Source organism: Lygodium microphyllum, chromosome 9 (assembly GCF_053477565.2).
Source record: "Lygodium microphyllum isolate KBCC chromosome 9, Lygodium_microphyllum_v1.1.10, whole genome shotgun sequence".
Classification (NCBI taxonomy): Eukaryota; Viridiplantae; Streptophyta; class Polypodiopsida; order Schizaeales; family Lygodiaceae; genus Lygodium; species Lygodium microphyllum.
In genome coordinates this window covers 85642629-85666491 of record NC_141143.1, presented here as the reverse complement: position 1 = coordinate 85666491, position 23863 = coordinate 85642629, and the positions used below count along the sequence as shown (strand labels likewise).

The 23863-nt window shown below is 40.0% G+C and overlaps 1 protein-coding gene and 1 long non-coding RNA gene across 4 annotated transcripts in view; one reads left to right on the top strand and one right to left on the bottom strand.

Annotated features, from left to right (window-relative positions):
• Positions 1 to 6370: 6370 nt before the first annotated feature.
• The window catches only part of CSP41A (chloroplast stem-loop binding protein of 41 kDa), a 37232-nt gene continuing 19739 nt past the window's right edge, over positions 6371 to 23863 (top strand). The window contains exons 1-3 of one of the 2 annotated variants that reach the window (XM_087684769.1): positions 6371 to 6865; positions 11953 to 12074; positions 12176 to 12278. In XM_087684769.1, the coding sequence (XP_087540895.1) occupies positions 6428 to 6865; positions 11953 to 12074; positions 12176 to 12278 (663 nt within the window). In that variant the 5' untranslated portion in view covers positions 6371 to 6427. The remainder of the gene's footprint in view (positions 6866 to 11952; positions 12075 to 12175; positions 12279 to 23863) is intronic. The other variant, XM_087684767.1, reaches the window with a different exon arrangement.
• Positions 11012 to 23863, bottom strand: part of LOC148031256 (uncharacterized) — a 33742-nt gene continuing 20890 nt past the window's right edge. Inside the window, exon 3 of one of the 2 annotated variants that reach the window (XR_015691865.1) lies at positions 11012 to 11208. This is a non-coding gene — a long non-coding RNA (uncharacterized LOC148031256). Of the gene's footprint in view, positions 11209 to 11240; positions 11646 to 23863 lie in introns of those variants that run through there. The other variant, XR_015691864.1, reaches the window with a different exon arrangement.

The following is a 23863-nucleotide window of genomic DNA, read 5'->3' as shown; positions in this document are numbered from 1 at the left end:
ACTTAATCCCTCTGCCTCTTGTAAAAGCCTTTAAACTCCTTAACTTTTTTACACTTTTCACTATTTCATTCTCAACAAGTTTTAGCCATTCTTTAAACTTATCAAAAGCTTGAGCCTTATCACGAAGTAAATGCACCCACATCTTCCTACTATAGTCATCAACGATTAACATAAAATTAGATACTCCCAAGGCTTGTGTAGGCATTTTACTACATAAGTCAACATTCACCAACTCTAGAGTCTTCACTCTATTTTTTATTTCTTATGAAAGTACATTTCTTTGTTGCTTGCCCATTATACAAGCTTTGTGTGGTTTCTTTATTTTAATTTATTGTAAATAGGTGAGCAACCATACCTTGCTTATGCATCTCCTTTAATAATGTAAATCCAATGTAACCAAATCTTGCATGCCAAATTTTACTTGTCTCCATACTAATAGTGGCTATGATAGAACCTAGCTCATACAATTGGTTCCTTCTTTCTCCTTTGTCGCGACAACTTTACCAACACTGTCAAAAATTTCTACACCTTATTTCATGTGACCAATACCAATTATAGAAGCAATTGATAAGAGATTTCTCTTAATCTCTAGAACATACAACACATTTGAAAGATTTTTAGTTCACCATTTATACCAGCAACAAAGAAAATAGTATCTATGCCCTTAGTATGACATTTTGCATCGTTCCAAACCATCATAGTGATGGATTCTTGTAGAGGCTACATGGAGCTATATAAACTTTTTTGCTTGTTGGTCATATGACAAGAGGTACCACTATCCAATGTCCATGAGTTAGTGGCAGATACTTCTTGCACTGAGAAACACACTTCCCTAATGTTTGCCATGAATAACTATCATTCTACTTCAGTGATATTGGTTGTCTTCTTCCATTTAGTTTTCAAGGTGCCATTCTTTTTATCTACCTTCTTAACATGACAATCTACATTTATGTGTCCTTTCTTTTTGCAGTAGAAGCACTCTCCTTGAAATTTTTTCTTACCACCCTTTTTCTTTTTTTCATCATTGATATAGGAACCATCTTTGCCTTTTACATTGGCTAAAAATGTAGCATCTCCTTCTTGGGCTTTAAGATGCAACTCCTCATCCATTAGTAGTGCACAAAATTCCTCAAACATCAAAGTTTGGGGTCTCACATGACTATTTAGGGTAGTTATCAATCCATCAAACTTTGGTGGGATAAATCCAAAGACACCTTTGAGCTAGCTCCTCACTAGTCTTTTATATCCCATTGCCAATGATCAAGTCGCATAGATTCATGATCCAAGTAATGAATACTTCAACTTCCTCTCCTTTAGTGAAATTCTCCATTGCTAGTTGATTTGCCAAGTTTAAAATCCTTATTTGGTTTCACTTTTCATACTAACTCCTCAATACTTTCCAAGCCTCTGATGCCTTGGTTGTATGCCAAATGAAACACTCTCAAAATAGCTTGTAACTAATGCATGCAATGCATCTATGCTCCTTCATTTCCAAGCCTGTAGTAGAAGATCTACATTTGGAGGAGTCATAATACTAAAATTTGATGGGTCAAGGGTGGATTGTGGTTATGGGTCAGTCCCCATCACTATTTCCAAAAGCTCATAAGAATCAAGGGTATCCGTAATTTCAAACTTCCACAAAGTGTAATTTATACCATCTAACTTGTGTTTGCTGAAGGTTGATGGACGAATCTTGAGTGTTTGAATTGCTTATACCACAATACCACTACCTAATGTACAAGACGACATTTCTCCTCTTCATTGTTGAAGCCCTTGTCTCTTGTATACTCTTTACTCCTTAGAGCCCCTTGGGCTCTAATGCCATGTAAAATTACACAGCACAACCAATAGAATTTGAGCAAGGAATAGAGGATACACAATAAATATGAAAAGAATAGAAACTTCTTTAATTCTAAACAATTAACTGATACAAAGATGGCTCTATCCATGTGTGTGATTCCATTGTAAAGCTTACATGATGATCTAGATAGATGATAAGCAAAGGTCTTAAGGCTAGTTGAAGAACTCTAACAAGGTGAAAGATAGATTGATTATGGCTTGAAGGGGCCTTCCTTTTGTAGCCGAGAAGGTAGTTTGGTTGGACTATCCAATTATATTATTAATCTTCCCTATTCAGCTATGGAATATTCTCTTTATCATCAAACTAGGAGCGCAGCCCTCGAACCCCCATCAAGGGGGCCGCACATTGTACCTCAATTTTCTATTAGCATAACTCCTCTATCTACCCAAAGGCTAGATCCACAAAGGTCACATTTTTTGTATATGGTCACATAGACCTCATTTGATATACAAGTCGGGACACCCAACCAAGGTGTGAGCTCACACATGGCTTATTCTCATAATGGGGGCCTTATAACTTAGATCACCATGGATCATTGGTGGCACGTTATGAGGGTGGGGTATTAAACATATCTAATACCTCTTAGTACATCACTTGGGGATATTTGCCACTAATTAGGAACCATTGGTTTGAGAGAGAAAGGAGGTTGGAGTTGATGAGCTGAGGGCCATATAAGGTCTACGTCAACTGAGAGAAGGGATTTAAAGTGGTATTCATCAACCTTCTCACTAGAGCTCTTTGTGAGTTTGGGGGGTAGAGTGGAGCCCTACCTTTTGAAGAGAGGTGAGGATTCAAAGAATAAAGGACCTAAAATAAGTCAAGGAACTCAGTGTGCATCTTGCGTTAGGTACTAAGAGTACAATATAGATGCAACCTCTTTACAATTCATTCATATTTATTGTGCAAGCATTGAGTGCCTCACTGGTATGGCTTGGTCTTTATTACATCCTTTCATGCAACATTGAGTGTTCAAGCACAAGATCTAGTAGTGCAATTGATGGGTAATTGTGTGGTGTGATTGGGAGACGGATCTAATGCTAGGCGAGTAAAAAACTTAGGAAGGTGCAAAAATTCACATTATCAAACTTTTGAGACTAGTAGAGAAAATCTAAGGTATCGAGAATCCATTATCAAGACATCTCTTATTTGTTAGCTAAATTGTATCATATCTTGCAAGGATACTTTCAATTAAAAAAGTGGGAGTTAGGATCACTTTTGTGCAAATTGTAAGATCTCCTTGATTCATGGATGTAACTCTTTAAAATCTTACCCGTGCATGTGTAAAACAAGCACAAGTTATGTAAATCTATGTTCAAGCTTTTCCATTATGCATGATATCTATGCCACATATCTAAAAGCTATGGATACATGAAAGAGAGGATGACCAGACTTGAGTGAGGCCAAGGGTTGAGGCTACCTACAATAGGGGAAGACTTATGTAAATAAAGTGAAATCATTATAATATCATGTTCTTGTGTGTGTAATCTTTGAACTCTTATTTCCATCTTCTTACTTCTTACTTCTACCATTCACAAAGCTTGAGAGAGAGAGAGAGAGAGAGAGAGAGAGAGAGAGAGAGAGAGAGAGAGAGAGAGAGAGAGAGAGAGAGAGTGTGTGTGTGTGTGTGTGTGTGTGTGTGTGTGTGTGTGTGTGTGTGAGGAAGATAGTGAGGAACCAAGAATTAGAAATGATACTCATCGCTTCTCTCATCTTCCTCTTCTTTACTTCTACCATACCCATGTTTGGAGTCTTGAGACAACCATTGCATCTAGCTTGAAATTAATTGTGAATGTTGTTCTTTATTGATCATCCTTAGCAATTCACACTTGGTTACCACTAAATTGAACCAGCAAAGAATACAATTCATGGCTTACAACTTTTTAGAATAACTAATGTGTGAAGAGTATCGAGATTATATTTCTTGGTTTTAAAGCCTTTGGTTTCTAAAACTCAACACAACTACAAAGTTTCCCATTCTTCTTAGACACTATGACAATGGTTGAAACTCATCCATTGTTAGTCATGAGATAAAGGAAAATAGCATTCAAGAGTTTCAACAACTCTATCTTCATCAAAGTCAATTAGTTTGGATTCATCCCACATTGGTATAAGTATACTTACTTAGAATCAGGCTCCAAATCAATGTGGTTTTGGCAAAGGATGGGGTCAATCCATTTTAAACCCTTGTACAACCAAGCAAACACATCTAGTTTCTCTTATGATGGGTCGTGTAGAACCATCAATTCATGTTGTGGTAAGCTACAACCCACTTTTAGGTGGTGTTTAGTTCTATTAGCTATAGTAAGCATAAGTAGATTTTATCCTTCATGATGGGTGTTCGCACAATGGTAAGAATTTGACAAACTCATTCTTTTAAGAGTTTCCTTCTCTATTTTAATGGCTCAATATCTCTCTCACATAGTTAGCTCGTACTCTAGCTTTGAACTAACTATGCCTCTCCAATTCATTCACATTCAATAGATATCATACTAGACTCACCAAACCTACCTTTATTGTTATGAACTATCCACCAAAAGAAAGCTTAATAGCTTCATGATTCAAGATATGCCGCCTCAAGCTCTCAAGCCACCAATCCCCTCTAATCTATTGACTTCCAATGTTGCAAAGAAGGCTAGAGAAGGAAAGGAAGAGAAGAAGCATCTCCTTCTTGATCCCTCACTCTCTTTCTTTAAATTGTGTTACGAACATGCTACCTTTCAATAAGTTGTGATGGCCACATTTTAGGACCACTTCCATGAGTTCATCAAAATCTATCTAGATGAAATTGCATTTTTGGCTCTCAATTGAGACATTGGAAGCACTTACATCAATGTTTTATGGATGCTAGGAGGAATGGTATTTCTCTCAACCCCGACAAATGCATCATTGGAGTCCCTTTAAACATATTGTTAAGCCACATCCTATCTACCCAATGCATAGCAATGGATCTAAACTAAGATAGAGAAGTTATTACACTAACAATGCTTATCAACTAGCAAGCAATTGAGAAGATCTAGCAACATTGGCTTAGCACTTATAAAGTGGTCAAAGCCAACCCTAATGGCTTAATAAAGTTTAAGTATTGGATGCATTGGAAGATGTATTCCTAATCAATGACTATCACCTAAAGGCGTCCTTATTCTCCATTTGATTCATGAGACAACCAAAGTCTTTGCACCCCTAGTCAACTAGTGTGCAGCACAAGTGGAAAGAAACCTATTTAAGATGGTGAAGTAGATGAATATGTTTTCTTAAACCAATATGCTACAAAGGACGATCTCCATAATTTACTAGAATGTAAGAGGTTTAAATTTCTTGAAAAGGAAGATACTTGTATATATTGAATATGGTAGCTCTTCAAGAAATAGAGTTGAGTGAAGATGATGATCCCTTTGTTCACAAGAGCCACTCTTCATTGACGGAGTCTCACAAGAGAGGGTGAGTATGTACACACTTGCTAATTAGGAAAGAATACATGCTTGTTTTTTGTTGGAAGCTAGTACGTGTAATTTGGTTGCTACTCTTATGGAAAGTGATGGTGACTATTTATGGTTGCTAAAGTAGGTCTCAATGAATGTATATCAATCATGGATAGAAAAAACAGTATGCCTACTTGGACATGCATAAGGCATAAGCTGGCACACAAGGACAAGTTTTGATTTACTTCAAGCTAGTACCCCTTGCCAATAACACTCTATTGATTTCAAAAGTGAGATTGACTTCACACCCTAGGACGAAAGACTAATGGAGGAATTAGAGATACCTAAGAAATAAGAGTGACAACGTATTTGGATTCTTTGTAACTAAACCCTGTCTCATGGGCAATCTTACATTAATTGCTTGCTATAACTAAGCAATGGAGCAAAGTAGAACATATTCCTTGAGCCAAATTGAACTTTGTCCTTCAGAGTAGTTTAGCAATGAGGAAAAGTGGGGTGCAATGAACATGGGGTATTGAGGGCCTCCCCTCTAACTCTAGTGTAGTAAGCTTAAAACTTCCATGGAGTCAAAGGTGCCAATAGGAAGCCAAGCCCCAAAACTATAACTTAGGCTTTGTGCTTCAAATTCGCAAGAGTACCATCCTTCTTGCAATGTAAGTTATAATCATGAAAGAAATCAAAGTTCCTCATGGAATGAAATGCCAAGGTAAAGAATGGAGTTGTGTTGTTACTACTCCTTTTGTGGAGGTTGATTCTTTTTTGGTGAAGTGTGATTATGGTGGTTGGGAATTTCCTTTGGAGTCCACTACACATATTAAGGGTCATGCCCCACGTACGTCATGAATAGACTTTTCAAATGTCTAATAAGTAAAGTTAGTCCCCCCAAGTATGAGACTTAAAAAAGGTGCAACATGCCACTTCGTTAACTTGCTATAGTAGGCAGCGCATGTGAATCCACCCTAAGAAATCGACATATGTTAAGCCTTAATTAAGAAATCCATTGACACTAAGGTGACGCTTAAAACTTGAGGTACTTATCATAAAACAAAAGGCAATATCCACTAGGTTGTAAAGAGTGTAGCCTCCCCCTATCACACATTACCCACCACCCACAATCGTCACCAGCATGGCTATGGCGATCTCCCCTGTTATGGAATGCGCCGCTAATCGCCACCCCTTTACAGCTCCTCCGTCCAAGTCCATTGCTGCGAACACCTCTCCCTCCCCTTCTCGGCTGCTCTCCTTCTCCTTCCCTCGATCATCATCGTACTCTTCCTCAGTCTTCTTCTCTGGAGAGTTGTCACTCTCTCTTCCACAATGGAATGCCAAGAGCACGAGAGGATGCGAGGCTGCTGGCTTGCCTTCACAATTCATCGTCACAGCCAGCTCGCCCCCAGCTTCCAAGAAGAAAGTGCTGATCGTCAACACCAATAGTGGCGGACACGCAGTCATCGGGTTTTGGCTGGTCAAGGAGCTTCAGGCTGGAGGCCATGAAGCCACCATTCTCACAGTTGGAGAAGAGACATCGGACAAGATGAAGAAGCCTCCATTCTCTCGCTTTTCTGTAAGTCATATGTTGTCCCTTTACCCCTCCCTTTCTGGACTCGAACAAACATAATGCAATCATGGCCTTTCCTGTAATCAAGAGGAGGGCAAAAGTACAGAATCTCAGTTTAGTCTCTCGCCGCGCCCCTTGTTGAGCCACCAGCATCGGTCTTGCAGCAAAAGCTTTTGTAGCTTCGAGAGAGCTTCATTGCTATCTTGAAGTATCCTTTTAGGAGGAGAGTGATGTAGTGCTGTTTACCAGAAATACAGGGTTTAGAGCCACATATTCTACCTCGACAGTGGACAGGTACTCTACATTCGAGGTACCCTGGGATCAAGATGAACCAAAGTAGAGAATTCAGTGGCAGCAAACTGGTAATCCAGGTCGACACGCATAGTTACCATCAATAGCAAGGGTCAATGCCAAGGAGCCTGTAGGTTACATAGAACTCTGCTGTCATAGATTAGTATTATGTACTCTGCTTGTCGTAGGATACATATGACTCTGCTCTCATAGGAGGAATACTTGAATCTGACGGACAATTGGGCTCCTGGAGATCAGCTCAGTGAGGACACAGAAGGAAGAAAAGATACTCCAATTTGAAGAACCAGGCGTCCGTGCAAGTCTCCATGGGCCTATAAAGGCTAGCCCTCTCCGCCAAATGAGAGCACCTAACTGCACATTCCCACCCACACACTAAATGCCATGCCTTGTGCTTATCCTCCTTGTATGTCGGAATCTTGCAGCAATGGAGCAGTGTATTATGGAATATATTCTGCATGCATACACTTGTTTATGGATCGTTTTTTGTTGTATATCTTTTATCCTTTGATTCAAAGCCTCAATGCTGCTTGGGAGCAACTGACTATCCAGTCGATATGTTCATGGTAGAGCGTGTGCGCATGTCATGAAATCCCAGGTCATGCAAATCCAGCAAACTCAGGCCTTTTGCTGCTAGCGATAGTTAGCAGTTGAATCTCCCAAATATTGGAAACCAAAACGAGCAAACGAGCTCATAAAGAATTGCATTAGATAGATGAAAAATGTTCACAATGGGTGTAGAACAATTGAAGACCCAAAATAGGTCCATTGGAGATACCAGACCAGAGAAGTTGGTTCTTATGCCCGTATTTCCTTCAGACGAAAATATCATCGTGTCCTGACTCCTAAGAAACAAATTCTTCTACTTAAAATCTGGTACAATGGACCTGGGTGCACATCAAAGTGGTCATCACTTCCTTGGTGGGCATTCACATTAATATTGTCAGAAAGTGCTGACACAGATGTGGTTCCTACCTCTCATGCATCTTTAGTGGTCTTCTTTACAAGGATGCTGATAGGACCTCAGAGGAGGATCTATAGCCTCTTTAATCCAGGATCTTGGTTTATCTATGATTGTGCTTTTATGGCATTTGTAAAGAGCTTGTAGTCTTATAGAGTGGTCTAGTTGAGTAGCAGGATTGTGCTAATTTACTTTTAATAGCCCATTTGAGTTTTGACAATATATGAGGCTATCATTCGTAGGCGGTCTTCCTTGGCATATGGGAGGTTTAAAATGGAGGGTTGACTCTTCATGTTCAAGAGCCACCATCATTAGTTGCTTGTATGATTGAGAGCTATTGGCTCTTTGTTGTCGAGAGAAACGAGAATGTGGTTAGTTGTGATGTCTTCTTCGATAAGCTTATTCAGACCTCACTCTTTTGCAAAGGCTCCAATACCCATAAAGGTAATTCAATTAGAGTCCTACGTCTTGCCATACAAGTTTCGCCTCACTAACTTACCTCTTTTTTCCCCCTAAGCACCATATTGGGGAATATGGGAATTTTCCATAAGTTTGGGACACATGGTCAAATCTTTGGATTTGTCATAACTTGAACACTATAACTCCAAATCGAACGCTCTATAGCTCAATAGATTTCATTTTTCAAGAGCTTTCCAATAATAGGTCACATCATATGGTTTTGAGAAACTAATGGATATGTTATCCGGGTGTCACCTTTTTAGTATTTTAAAAATGAGAATTGGGAGTTTCCCAAACTCACTTGTACATGTGCCACCGTCTTCACCATTAGTTGGAGCAAGGGTATTGTGAAAATGATGTCATTGTTGAAAAGAGGCTTCTTCTTCATCTTCTTCAGGTATTGGAGGAGGCCTCTAGTCTTGTATCAGAGTTTCAGGCGTTATGCTTTCTAGTTTGTCTATGATGAAACTTCTTAATGTTAAGAGGATTAGACAGCAGCAGCAAGTTAGCAACGTGGTCCTCTATGTGAGAACTATGCTTGTTTCTTATAGAAGTATGAGCCTTGTCATATTGGCTCTACCATCATAGGACAGCAAAAGGCAGTTAGTGCTAGAGGAACTTGATTTCCTTGCAGAAACCTTGTTGGGACTCATAGTTGGGTGGTTCTGTTTCGTAGGCCTCAATTTCTGAGATTTTGATTTTCTTACGGGTTTGAGAAGTGTGTTTTACTTATGGATATCGCTTCTCAATGGATTACTTCTATATCATGGTTTTAGCGAGATCAACTTTGGATCTCTTCCCCATGCTAGCTTGTGGCAGGGATCCCTATCCTTCACTGTGTGGTTGCTTGATTTTTGCAGGTTGCTAGCAGGAGATTTTATCTTCAGAGTTCCAAACACAGATCTTGGATCATTGAACTTCTTTCTTGACTTGGAGTTCTTTCAGCTTTTTTCAGGTTTGAAGCTTTCTTTTATGGGAGGTTAGCCATCGCTTCTCGGTACTTGAAGCTTGTGCCTTGCTTTCATGGTGTATAGACACTCACACTAAACTTATTTTTTCCCATGATATGGATATTATTCTTCCTGCTATATTGGAGATTTAGAGAGGGTATGTGATACAGGGGTTTGTGTTGAGGACTTGCAATAGTTTGCTTTGGGAGCTTTTTCCCAGGGTTTCCTTCATGCCATTCTGAATCTAGACATCACGTGCATACAAATAATGCCATCTCGAGCCCCACTTGTCTACTTTTACATTCAGCTATATTTCACTAAGATTTCATTATGACTGCTTCAGATGTTTCTTGGAGCCCTTTCAGGTGGGGACACAGACTCTGCAGCAGTAGCCTATAGAACCTCTTTGGGCATGGACACTAACCCTTCTCGAATCTCTCTTAGACATATACTGATGATATTCCCAGTTTCTGCTCCAGATTGGACACGTTCAGTGCCCCATCTAGGATCTAAGAGGGTTTGTTAGCAATACATGTATGTCATCAGCTGGTTGTGAGCCCTATCATTGGGTCAGTGCAGGGCATCATGGAGCTTTGACATTTTTTGTCCATTTGTGGTTGGTTTGGTTATTTCAGTCCATTGTGGCCAGTTGTGTTGTCATCGGCCAGTTCAAAGTCCATTTAGATATTTTAGTCTGCACTTAGGTTTTTTATATCTAGCTACTTTCTGACTTTTTGGCCCAAAGACTGCGTGGTGGGTTTGTTGCGTGAACCTGTTCTCCTTTCTCATCAAGCCTCCTCACTGTAGCTACACATGTGCAAGGGTTTTCCTTGTATCAACATTGTTTCAGCATTAGTTTGAGTTGATTGCCTTCATCTTTGCTCTTCAACATTTCTATCTTCTATTAGCGTGTTCCCTTATTCTGCTGCCATTTTGACACATAGCACAACTGATGCAGCAGGCCATTCTGCTTGTACTTGAAGGAATGTGTAGAGATCATTAAAGGTTGCTCCACTCCTCATGTGAATGTGGTATTGGGGCAGCCTTGTCTCTCTATAATCACATGGACTTGGTGAATGCTCATCCAGGATAGGACTTGGCAGGTGGTGGGAGCCTTGCTCCCATTGTTGCACCCTTGGTACCTCAAGCTTTGGCGGGTGGCAGGTTTTTTAACTTCTAGGTCAAAGAGGGCAGTTTGGAGGACCTGCTGTGTTGAGATGGTGTTGCCCAGAAAAGTACAATAGCTAAACCTCATTTCTTCATGGACGATCTTCCACTTGAAAAACGCACCACATGCACTTTGAAATTGCTAATGGAGTATAAGGCTGCTTTTCTTTAATACAGCATGCAAATATGAACACTCAGCAAGCAACAACTAATTCATTATACACCTATCCCAAGAGGACTTTGAAAACAAATACAAAACACTCAATGTAAGCACGGTCCAGACATACAAATTATTGGTTGGTTTATCAGACACAGAGCATGATAGAAGATGAAACGTCTAGAATATTAGACCTGAAGGTAATGCATTTTGATGAGAGAGGAAAAACAGTTGATAAGCTGCACTATTGGTCAATTTGCTCAAGATGCTGACTTGATTGTGCAAATAGCTGGAACATTAGCCCTCAGAACACCATGGGTTTAAATAGACCTAATGGTGATGCATCCTGAAGCCAAAAAAAAATGAATGAGCTGCACCTCTATTATAAAGGCTGAAAAGCTTGCAGGCAACGAATTAAGATCAATATCAAAGATGCTGTATACAGTTATATTGTATAAATGGCTATCTTGTTGTGCCTTTGATAATGCATGAAGCATTTTGACTCCACTTTCTAGTCTCACTTACCAGTGTGTTCAGATGTTTCATAGCTCATGCCCCCTAGACAACAGCTCAGTAAAACTAAACATTGTTCATTGTGAACAATCCTCATTTAGGTTTTTCATTATACACTGGTCTTAGTATACTTTGTTACTATTTCACCGAACTGCAATGCATGTGATAAGTCAACCATAGTTCATGTTGTGTGCTTGCTAGCTGTAAAGTAAGTTGTTGTATTCAGTAGTTAAAGCCAATCTATGTCCAGATCAGATCACTTCACCTCTCCTGCAACATGGCCAGCAAGAACTGTTGTGTTTTTGCTATATCAACAAGGCTCCTTATAAATGGTATAGACTAAAAAGTAGGCAGATATTGAAGATGCTAGTGCAAGAAAGTATTGTGGAATGTCCAAAACTACAACTAGAAAGGGTGTTTTGCAAGTCTCTCTCAAGGTTCACCAATGAGCAATTGATTGTTTCCTCTTTTTTATTCCTGAAGTAAAGTAGTTGCAAGCTTTTGGATTGTCTCAAAAACATTGTTTCAATTACTATTTACATGAAAGACTGACAGACAGTTTGTCTCAAAACCATAGGAACTTCGAGAAGCTGGTGCAGCAACACTGTGGGGTAGCCCAGCAGATATTGGTGCAGCAGTTGGTTCAACTGTTTATGATGTAGTCATTGACAACAATGGGAAAGATTTAGACACTGTAAAGTATGCATTTCATTTGCCATCTGTAGTCTCAATCAGGAAAACTTCAAATCTGAAAGATTCAAGCCATATGCTACTCTACTTTGGTCTTATCTGTTCGGCAGGCCTGTGGCAGATTGGGCAAAGGCAACTGGAGCACAGCAGTTTCTATTTGTAAGCAGTGCTGGAATTTACAAAACAACAGATGAACCACCTCATGTTGAAGGGGTAAAAACTGTTTTCTCAAGATACTATTTTGATCTGTCAGATGTAGCTAATTAATCTCATAGATTCATTTGGAAGAAAGTACTAGTCAAATCAGAAAGCTGTTAAAAATAACTAAATACTAAATAATTCTTCTGTCTGACCTATCAGAGATTCTAATTGTACAGCATAATCTGTTGGAGGGCAATAGACAGAACATGAAAGACAAAAGCTAAGTGTTGAGCATAAAGGAAACTAAATGATATGTAGTCACATCACAAACTAAATGTTGAGAATAAAGGTGCAAAACTAAGTGATATGTAGTCACATCACAAACTTTTGAAATAATAGTCATTTGGCTATCTGGAAGGTCAAAGATGTCCGATGTGCTCATTAAGCCTAGCTCACAGCTACAGTCAGGTCATGGGAGCAAAAGATCTCAGACCCAAATTATTTCATCCTTTAGCACTTGTTTCACAGCCACATGTTCCATAACTAAGAATTTCTAAAGTGAAATGGCAGTCTAACTATATTAAAGATTTTAGAAGAGCGACAAGTCCCAACTTCCCAATAGTGCAATTCTTCAAACTTGTTCGATTGTTGTCATTAGGAGTGTCCAGAGTAAATTATAGTGGAGGAGGAACAAAATGCAGTTCCCAGGGCAGCCGGATGTCAACAGAGAATCCAGGCAGCAATTGCATGTAAACTATCTGAACAATACAGCCCAATCAGATCATAGATGAGGGCAAAATGATGATGCCATCTTGCTGCCCTCTGGATTTTGTAAACACAGGCTGCACAGGTGAAAATGAGTCAGGGCAGGCTGGACAGCTAGGCAGCACCTTTGGGCAGTAGAGGAGTAGGTGGTGGACAAATGGCTGATGGTTATGATGATAATGATCCATGGTTGCACTAGTACCATGTATGAACCCTTTCATACTATACAGTACCATAGGTGCTGTACACTAGGTGTTAGTATCATAAGGTACCAACTTATGGATACTTTTTTCATGTGCGACCCACACTTTGGGATGAGTTAAATGATTTTCCTACTTATATGATTCTCTCAGAGGATTATATTGTTTGAGATTAATATTCTCTATCTTTTTTTGTCAAAAGAATTTGGGTTTTAAGTAGACTTTTGGGAGAGAGTAACACATTTTTATTGTACTTAAAATGTCTGTAGGTACCATTTAATATTCTATTTTATCACATTGTAGTGTATCACACTTTTCGTACGTGACAATCATGTAATGATCAAGGAGTATAAGGGATAAAAATAGTGCCCACAACATGTCCTTTATTAGGGGAATTTTGGGCATTTGTCCTATTAAATAAAAATAATGCTCTTTTCACATATAATATTTCCGAACTATCTTTATGGCAACCAGTTTAGAGTGAAATGATCACCGAGTACTTTCTATCGTAGCCAAATTTGACTTCTAAGCAAAGAAGATGGGTGGCAACCTTACAAAATTATGATTTTGAGATCACTCATACTAGGGGAAAGGATAATGTTGTGGCTGATTTACTCTCTTGTATATGGGCATGCAAAGTATCATCTATTTCTAAGCCTCTTAGTGATTGGATAGAGAAGCTTCAAAAGCATTATTTTCTTAGTGATGACTTCAGCTCTATCTTTCAGAAATCACAACAATATATTATGGAAGAGAACTCCCATTATCAACTCAAAAATGGTGTCACGAGAACCTGAAAATTTGATGCTTTGCTTATGTTTAATTGGCATTTGATTAAAGGATTAATCAAATGTGCGATTAAAAGATGCACATGTGAGGTACAAGCTACTTTTTCACAGTTGAAGGTCCAAGGACCCTGTGAAAAAGATGGGTGTCAAAGGCAAAAGTTGTAACAAGTTACACTTGTTAGATTCTAAGTGAATTTTGGTATCAGTTTGCCCCTAGGACCATTAATTGGCCATTAAGTGTCAGTGGTGATACTAGGGACTAGGCATTAATTAATGGATTAATGCTTGTCCAAGGGTCAATTAATACATGGGACCACTTTGGGTTGCAAATGGCCTAGCCAATTAATTTTTGGATGGGCAAGGTCAATTTTCTGGGCATGAATTAAGGACTGAATTAATTTTCAGAAAATTAATTAAATGGCTGAAAATTACTGAAAATGGATTAAGAAAGCTGCCACTTGGCAAAACTTTCCCATGCAAGTGGGGGAAAGGCTAAATAGGGCTGAAGGGAGAGGGAAGTCTCGTTTTTTCATTTTGGAGCTGTTGGAATGAGATGTTGGACTGTTGCTGCCAGCTTTTGGGGCCAATTCCGGAGATTGCATATTCTTGATCTTGGGAAACTGACAATTGTTGTTGATGCGCTTTCTCCTGAAGATCACAGTCTCCGATGCTCCTATTGTGGTTGGTGCATCCGTTTGGGGCTGGTACAACAGGGCAACAACTGATTTTGATCGTTTCTTCACAACAAATCTCAAAATTTTCTCTCTCTACAGCATTCTCTCATCTCCTTTAGCCTATGCTCAACCGTTCTCAGCAATTCTCAGCTATTCGAAGGAGATCTCAGCCATTTTTGGTGGGCTAATTTGTAATTTCTGCAATAAACTCTAATTCACAATAGAAATTAGGATTTAACAATCACCTTGGGATCCGTGCCAAAGATTGAAGGCTCAAGGAATTGAAATCAGCAACAGCTGATAATTAAAGATTATCAAGGGATTTCAGGAGCCAACCTATCCCGAATTGATTTGAGGCAGCATTTGGTCAACCAAGGGTCAAATTGGAGAAGAAGTCCTGGGTGAAACAAGGGGCAAATGACCTAAAAGGCTTGTTGGACATTTATGACAGCAACAACAATTGGTTAGAAGGAGAAGATTGAAGAATCTCAAGTTGTACTCCTTCCAATTGAATAAAAGCTAAAGAAATACCACAAGGGGTGCCAATTTTGGGGCCAACAGGGTGTCTACTGTCCAAGAATGTTATGGTAAAGTGTGTATTTCATTTTATGTGCATTTATTTATTGTTGTAATTAACTCTTAAATCAAGTTATCACCACCCATTCCAAGAAGGAAGGCTGGTTTCATGGTTCCATTGCCGGGACACATCAAATCTCTTGATTTGGTGGGCCCGAGGCACCTTATTGCAAGCCAAAGCTTTATGCTAGTGCTGATTTTTGTGCTCAACTGAGAAATTACAGCAACATGACTTCATACAGTGAGATGGAATTAAGCAGTGACGATGCCTCTCAGTATGGATATTCTCATGGGAATGAAGAAAATGCAATGCCTAATCTTGGACAAGGCACGAATCATGGACAACATGCTGAAAATGTGGCTGAAGGCCAAGATGTTGGACCCTCAATGCAGAAAGAGGATGATCAACAAAGGGAAATGGAATTCGATGATGCATTCAAGAATCGAATGAGGGCAGCAGCCAATATCTTTGCTGAATTGGCAAAAGATCCTCAATTTACTCGGTTTTTAAACACTCCTATAAAGGACAACAAGGGCAAGAAGAGAAAATCCTCTTCTAGAACTTTAGGACAGCAAGACGCACCGAAGAACAAGCCAAAGCCTTCTCAAGATGCTCCTAGAGATGCTCATGGTGAAAAGCAGTAGGTGCTAGTTGGGCAAGAAATGCAAATGTAAGTTCATGATGTAAATGCTAATCCTATGGTTTTTGGACAGCAAGGTTTGCATGAGAATTTAGGGCAGCTAGCTTACTTTGGTGGTAGCACAATTTTTCATGCTATGGTGGGTGAGCGACCGAATGTGGAAATGTATGGCACGCCTCCCCATAACTTTCAGCAACCAATGCATGGCTTGCATAACCCAATGTACTCGGGTATGGCTCATGGAATGCATAATCCGATGTATGGCGGCGTTGGTATGATGCCTAGTGTGCAAAATCACGCAGATGGGCAAGCATCGGTACCCCGTCGTGCTTTTAGGGCTCAAGGAATAAGTGCTGGTCATGCAAATGCTCCGTTTAATGCTGGCTATCATGGAAATTGCCTTTACACTAGCGAATACACTATGCCTTTCATGTGAGCTTGTTGAGGCCTTTTTATGCTGATGTACCTAAGGATATATCTGCTGAAATTCAGTTCAATGTAGAGGAGCTGAATGAGATATTGGTATTCTAGAAGATTTAGGCACATAAAGAGAAAAGGTCAAAGGTAAAGCTTTCATAAGCTATTCAGTGAAGTTTTACAACTGTTCACCAATGGATGCTAAATGGATGGAAAAGGATGACTTGGCAGACCATCCTCAGTTGTTGCAACTTTACCTTGATGCCTTTCAGTTAGAGCCAACTTTGGATCGGGCTCTTTCAGGTTCAGTAGGGCAAGGGTCCAAAGTACCACCTGATACTCAAGGGGAAGATAGCACTTCCACTCCTCCAGGAATGGAATGCTCTTGTGTATAGTGGATCTTGGATGTATTCAGCATGCATCCAAGGTACTGTGCTGACAGTATGTCTGCCATAAGGTCACTATTCAGTGTACTAGTCACTGTGGTATGTATGCAAATGGGTATGGTTTTCACTACAGCTCTGAAACTGTACATTGCATCAAGTTATGATCATGAGAGACTGATTACGGAGTGCTGGTTTTCAGTGTATGATCATTAGTTTCAATGGTATTCAGCTGGTTCTATGGACAGCAGCATGTGTATTGAATGCCATTCACAATTCAGCCATGGTTTTGGCTCGGTTTATGCTTTACTATGGTTGTGTAGTCAGCATTGTTGAGAAACAAGAGTTTGTGATGCATCCGATGAGTTTCTGGCAACAATTATGGACTATTGTTGAGCTTTATGCTATGTTTATGCTGACTGGAAATTTTCAGCAAATGGTGGTCATATGAGATAGTTAGCTAGCAATGGCCAATGTTGTGTTGACTATGATGCCTTGTGAAAATTCCAGTGCAATATTGTTTGCTTTGACACCTTACAATGCAATCGAGGACGATTGCAAGGATTTCAAGGGGGTGGTCTCTCATGAGGACGTGAAAATTTGATGCTTTGCTTATGTTTAATTGACATTTGATTAAAGGATTAATCAAATGTGCAATTAAAAGATGCACATGTGAGGTGCAAGCTACTTTTTCACAGTTGAAGGTCCAAGGAACCTGTGAAAAAGATGGGTGTCAAAGGCAAAAGTTGTAACAAGTTACACTTGTTAGATTCTAGGTGAATTTTGGTGTCGGTTTGCCCCTAGGACCATTAATTGGCCATAAGTGTCAATGGTGATACTAGGGACTAGGCATTAATTAATGGATTAATGCTTGTCCAAGGGTCAATTAATCCATGGGACCACTTTGGGTTGCAAATGGCCTAGCGAATTAATTTTTGGATAGGCAAGGTCAATTTTCTAGGCATGGATTAAGGGCTGAATTAATTTTCAGAAAATTAATTCAATGGCTGGAAATTACTGAAAATGGATTAAGAAAGCTGCCACTTGGTAAAACTTTCCCATGCAAGTGGGGGAAAGGCTAAATAGGGCTGAAAGGAGAGGAAAATCTCGTTTTTTCATTTTGGAGCTGTTGAAAAGAGGGGTTGGATTGTTGCTGCTAGCTTTGGGGCCAATTCCCAGCCATTGGAGACCATTTTGGTGATTGCATATTCTTGACCTTGGGAAGCTGACAATTGCTGCTGATGTGCTTTCTCCTGAAGATCGCAGTCTCTGATGCTCCTATTGTAGTTGGTGCATCCGTTTGGGGCTGGTACAGCAGAGCAGCAGCTGATTTTGATCGGTTCTTCACAACAAATCTCAAAATTTTCTCTCTCTACAGCATTCTCTCATCTCCTTCAGCCTATGCTCAGCCATTCTCAGCCATTCGAAGGAGATTTCAGCCTTTTTTGGTGGGCTGATCTGTAATTTCTGCAGTAAACCCTAATTCACAGCAAAAATTAGGGTTTAGCAACCACCTTGGGATCCGTGCCAAAGATTGAAGGCTCAAGGAATTGAAATCAGCAGCTGATAATTGAAGATTATCAAGGGATTTCAGGAGCCAGCCCATCCCGATTTGATTTGGGGCAGCATTTGGCTAGCCAAGGGTCAAATTGGAGACGAAGTCCTGGGTGAAACAAGGGGCAAATGACCTAAAAGGCTTGTTGGACATTTATGACAGCAAGAGCAATTGGTTAGCAGGAGGAGATTGAAGAATCTCGAGTTGTACTCCTTCCAATTGAATGAAAGCTAAAGAAATACCGCAAGGGGCGCCAATTTTGGGGCCAACAGTGTGTCTACTGTCCAAGAAGAGTTAATTACAGCAATAAATAAATGCACATAAAATGAAATACACACTTTACCATAACATTCTTGGACAATAGACACACTGTTGGCCCCAAAATTGGCGCCCCTTGCACTGTCCAAGAATGTTATGGTAAAGTGTGTATTTCATTTTATGTGCATTTATTTATTGTTGTAATTAACTCTTGAATCGGGTTATCACCACCCATTCTAAGAGTGGTGATAATCTCATTCAAGAGTTAATTACAGCAATAAATAAATGCACATAAAATGAAATACACACTTTACCATAACATTCTTGGACAGTAAACACCCTGTTGGCCCCAAAATTGGCACCCCTTGCGGTATTTCTTTAGCTTTCATTCAATTAGAAGGAGTACATTTCGAGATTCTTCAATCTCCTCCTGCTAACCAATTGCTCTTGCTGTCATAAATGTCCAACAAGCCTTTTAGGTCATTTGCCCCTTGTTTCACCCAGGACTTCTTCTCCAATTTGACCCTTGGCTGGCCAAATGCTGCCCCAAATCAAATCGGGATGGGCTGGCTCCTGAAATCCCTTGATAATCTTCAATTATCAGCTGCTGATTTCAATTCCTTGAGCCTTCAATCTCTGGCACGGATCCCAAGGTGGTTGCTAAACCCTAATTTCTGCTGTGAATTAGGGTTTACTGCAGAAATTACAGATCAGCCCACCAAAAATGGCTGAAATCTCCTCCGAATGGCTGAGAATTGCTGAGAATGGCTGAGCATAGGCTGAAGGAGATGAGAGAATGCTGTAGAGAGAGAAAATTTTGAGATTTGTTGTGAAGAACCGATCAAAATCAGCTGCTGCCCTGCTGTACCAGCCCCAAACGGATGCACCAACTACAATAGGAGCATCAGAGACTGCGATCTTCAGGAGAAAGCACATCAGCAGCAATTGTCAGCTTCCCAAGGTCAAGAATATGCAATCACCAAAATGGTCTCCAATGGCTAGGAATTGGCCCCAAAAGCTAGCAGCAACAATCCAACCCCTCTTTCCAACAGCTCCAAAATGAAAAAACGAGATTTTCCTCTCCTTTCAACCCTATTTAGCCTTTCCCCCACTTGCATGGGAAAGTTTTACCAAGTGGCAGCTTTCTTAATCCATTTTCAGTAATTTCCAGCAATTTAATTAATTATCTGAAAATTAATTCAGCCCTTAATCCATGCCCAGAAAATTGACCTTGCCCATCCAAAAATTAATTCGCTAGGCCATTTGCAACCCAAAGTGTTCCCATGGATTAATTGACCCTTGGACAAGCATTAATCCATTGATTAATGCCTAGTCCCTAGTATCACTATGGACACTTATGGCCAATTAATGGTCCTAGGGGCAAACTGACACCAAAATTCACCTAGAATCTAACAAGTGTAACTTGTTACAACTTTTGCCTTTGACACCCATCTTTTTCACAAGGTCCTTCGGCCTTCAATTGTGAAAAAGTAACTTGCACCTCACATGTGCAACACATGTGCATCTTTTAATTGCACATTTGATTAATCCTTTAATCAAATGTCAATTAAACATAAGCAAAGCATCAAATTTTCACGTCCTCGTGACAAATGGCCTCATATGGTCACATGATAAGATTGTGATACCTCATACCTCTCCTTTTACATAGAAAAGAATGAAAGCGATGCATGTTTCACCTATTGTTGGTCACTTGGGCATCTTTAAGACATATCATAAAATTGCAAAGTTTCCAATGGAAGGGCCTATGAAAGGATGTCAAGGAATTTATATCTAGATGTGTACTATGAAAACAAAAGAAGAACACACTCTTAAGCCAAGGGATTTGTTACAGCCATTGTCTATCCTTGAGGGAAAATGGACAACATTACGATGGATTTTATCAATGGCTTATCCATGACTAAGAAGGGTTGGAATAGCATTTATGTGGTAGTGGATCAGCTTACCAAAGCAGCCCACTTTATCCCCACCAAGACATAGTATACTGTATCTCATATAGCCAACCAGTCTATGGAACACGTCTTTAAGTTGTGTGAGCTTCCACACATCATTGTGCATGATTGGAATGCCAAATTTATGAACCATTTTTGGCAAATAGTTTTCAGTCCCATAGAGACCAAATTAGCTCCATCTATAACATGTCACCCCCAAATGGATGGCCAAATAGAGAGGGTAAACAAGTGGCTTAAGACCTACTTGAGACATTTTTGTCATGATGTATAGCATGTGTGGGATTTGTGGCTCCATTTGGCTGAGTTTGCTTATAACAACTCCACTCATGCTAGCATTGGAGTATGCTCCTTTGAGGCCATGTATGGATACAAGGTGCCCCTTCCTACAATTATATTCAGTAAGAAATTGAACCCTCGTGAAATAGAAGAATTGGACCATATGCAAGCTCTATATCAGTAATATAAGTTGAATCTTAGAAAGGCCTAAGAACACATAAAGCTCTACGCTGATAAAAAAAGGTGCTCCCTTGAGTTTCAAGAAGGTGAGTTGGTTCTTCTAAAGGTACTCAAGTCCCGATACTCCATACTAAAGGATGGCTCTAGCACCAAGTTGACACACCGCTATTATGGGTCTTATAAGATAGTCAAAAGAGTGGGTGACTTAGCTCATCGTCTCCAACTCCTCTCTTCACTAAGATTCATAATGTTTTTTCACGTGAGTCATTGAAACCTTTTATTGGATCTCCTAAAGGCTATATGGAAGAGCTACCACCCATAGATGAAGAGAGCATCATCCAATACACTTCTAAGGTACTCATTGGCCAAAGAGAAAAGAAGCTCAGAACTCAGTAAATTCACGAATATCAAATTAAATGGCAAGGTTTACCCTTGGAAAAAGCCTCCTAGAGACCAACAACTATTTTGGAGAAGTTTCCCTATCTCAAAGATACAATTTTGGCTCAAGACTAGCTTATTTTGGCCCAGTTTGGGTTGCAGATTGCTTACAAACAACATACTATTTTAGAATGATTTTTATCATGTATTAATAATAGTCAAGTGTAACCTATATGGGCTGAAATTATACTTCACGAGCTTTGTTTTGACATGTCATACATCTCATTCGGAGCTGCCCATACAAAGTTATGACCAATTTTCTCCAACAGGCCTGGACAACATGCTACCCATTGTTTGTAAGAACCTAATTGTCAAGAATTGGTAGCCAAACTCATTCACTGTCAACTCTACATATTGTACATATCACATATGCATCTATACGCTCCAATTCCACATGAAATTGAGATTCCCCACATATATATTACCCTTTGTAATACTGAATATAGTACTCTGCAACCCCACTATGAGCCACACCAATAAGTCCTCTTTTTGAATTTGAGGTCAAAAAACTTAAAGGGTTGGGATGGAATGTAAAAGAGTGGGATAGATAGATTAGACACAGGGTTAGCATGGAAAATACCCAGTTATATGATGGGGTATGTAAGGTGTTAAGAGACTTAACTAAGGCATCAATTATTTACATAATCAAGTCTCTTCACCTTTCTCTCCAACTTTCATGGCTTCCTTACTCTGTTTCTCTCTCTTCCTATCTTTCTCTCTCCTCTCTGCAGTTGTCTCTCTCTTCTCTTCTGCCTCTCCAGTCATCTCTATCACAATTGGCATCAGAGCACAGTAGTACTTTGGTCCTTTTCTTTCTCTTTTCTTCAAAACCACTTTCCCTTTCAAAGAATTCGATGAAAAAGAGAAGTACATGCCTCGTCTGGAGACTTGTGAAACGAATGATCTCCATGGTAGCCCCAAGAAAAGGTATAACTTGGTCTCAAGAGGGGAAGTTTTCATCCTATTTCAAGAGGATGAAGCACAGCCAAAGAGGAAACTAGCAAGGGAGTGCTAAACTATCCAAGCTTCCACTTTGATCAAACCCAATAGGTCCTTCTAGTGTTAGGCTCTATTTAAAATTAAAAGCCATAAGCATAAGCACCACATGAGACCTTAAGACATGTATACCTTGACTACAATGAAGGATTTTTTGGAGCTTTAGTGAAGAGTCCCACTACCAAAAGGTGGGCAAGCTTAAGATATAGGAAAATAAGAGTAGGAATGTGGAGTGGAATAGAGAACACCAGCTCGAATGTGTCAAGAGGATCATCCCCTCAACAAGCAGTGGGCAGGTGTAGGGCAAGTCAAGCAGGTGGACATCAGACGAGCAGTGCATGCAGAATTATGGGTAGCATGGGCAGTGTAAGCAGTGAGGTGGGTGGTCAGAAAGGTTGGCAGCTAGGCGGGCAGCAGGTCGGACACATGGCAGCATTTATTGCTGCATGTCTGCCAGTTTCAACTTGGCCGACCTGATCATTTTCGTTTTTCTGCTGGCTATTTCTTAGCCCCCAGGCCTATGCCATCTTGTACCTTTTACAAAGAGATTGCAAGGTTGGTTGAGTGCATACTTCCGTCACTCACATACATGTTTTGCTTGTAGATATCAGTCTCTTTTTTTGAGGTCTTTCTCTCTCTCTTTTTTGCACTCCGTTCTTTCTCTAGGCCTAGGTACCCGCTTTTGCAACGCTGCACTCTGACATGGCACTCTGACATGGTATGAGAATAGTGAAGGGTTGTACCAGGGTGGATAGATATGAAGAAGAGAGTTCAGCACGACAAGGAGTTACATTTTCAATGTATAAGTGTGACCATGAAGTTGGCACATCAAACTATAACGGAGCAAGTCAAAGAGCACATGAACCAAAGGGAGGATTGCTGCATTTGCTGATTGGGTAGGCTGCTCAGCAGACCTGATTTTGTGAAGGAATCAATAAAAGTGCTGAAAAGTTTGTATTTTCAGCCTTTGGAGCAGATTTTCTGTTTTCATTATCTCTGATAGTAATGAAACCTCAATGATCATTTTGTTCAGGATCAGAGGGAGACGACCTGAGAAGTGTGAAAAAATTCAAGGCGGGAGAAGGATGCTCAGCGACATAGACATGGATTTACATGCCATTATGGACCGCGTCCTGTTCTAGTTGTGTTTCACTGGGCTACACTGGAGTCATATGATCTTGTGTAGGTGGTGACTGAACAGATCAACCATCCAATGTTCAAGGGTCCCAAATCTCTTTCTCTACAAAAAGAGATGATTTGGAGAAGGCACAAGCGCAGTAGAATGAGTTGAATGCTCACATCTGCTCTTCCATATCTCTCTCTTGCACGCTGATGGTCATTGTGCATGTGAAGCATATGACATGTGCACGTCCGATATGGGTGCAATCGAAACAGTCTTATAATAGGATGATGCCCATGAAGAGGGTGTCTATGGAGGTACAAATGTGAACCATGGATTCCAACAAGTTTGCATCCATGAAAGATCACATAAACAAGCTGCAACAACTATAGTAGGAGATCCTTAATGCAGGGAAGGAGG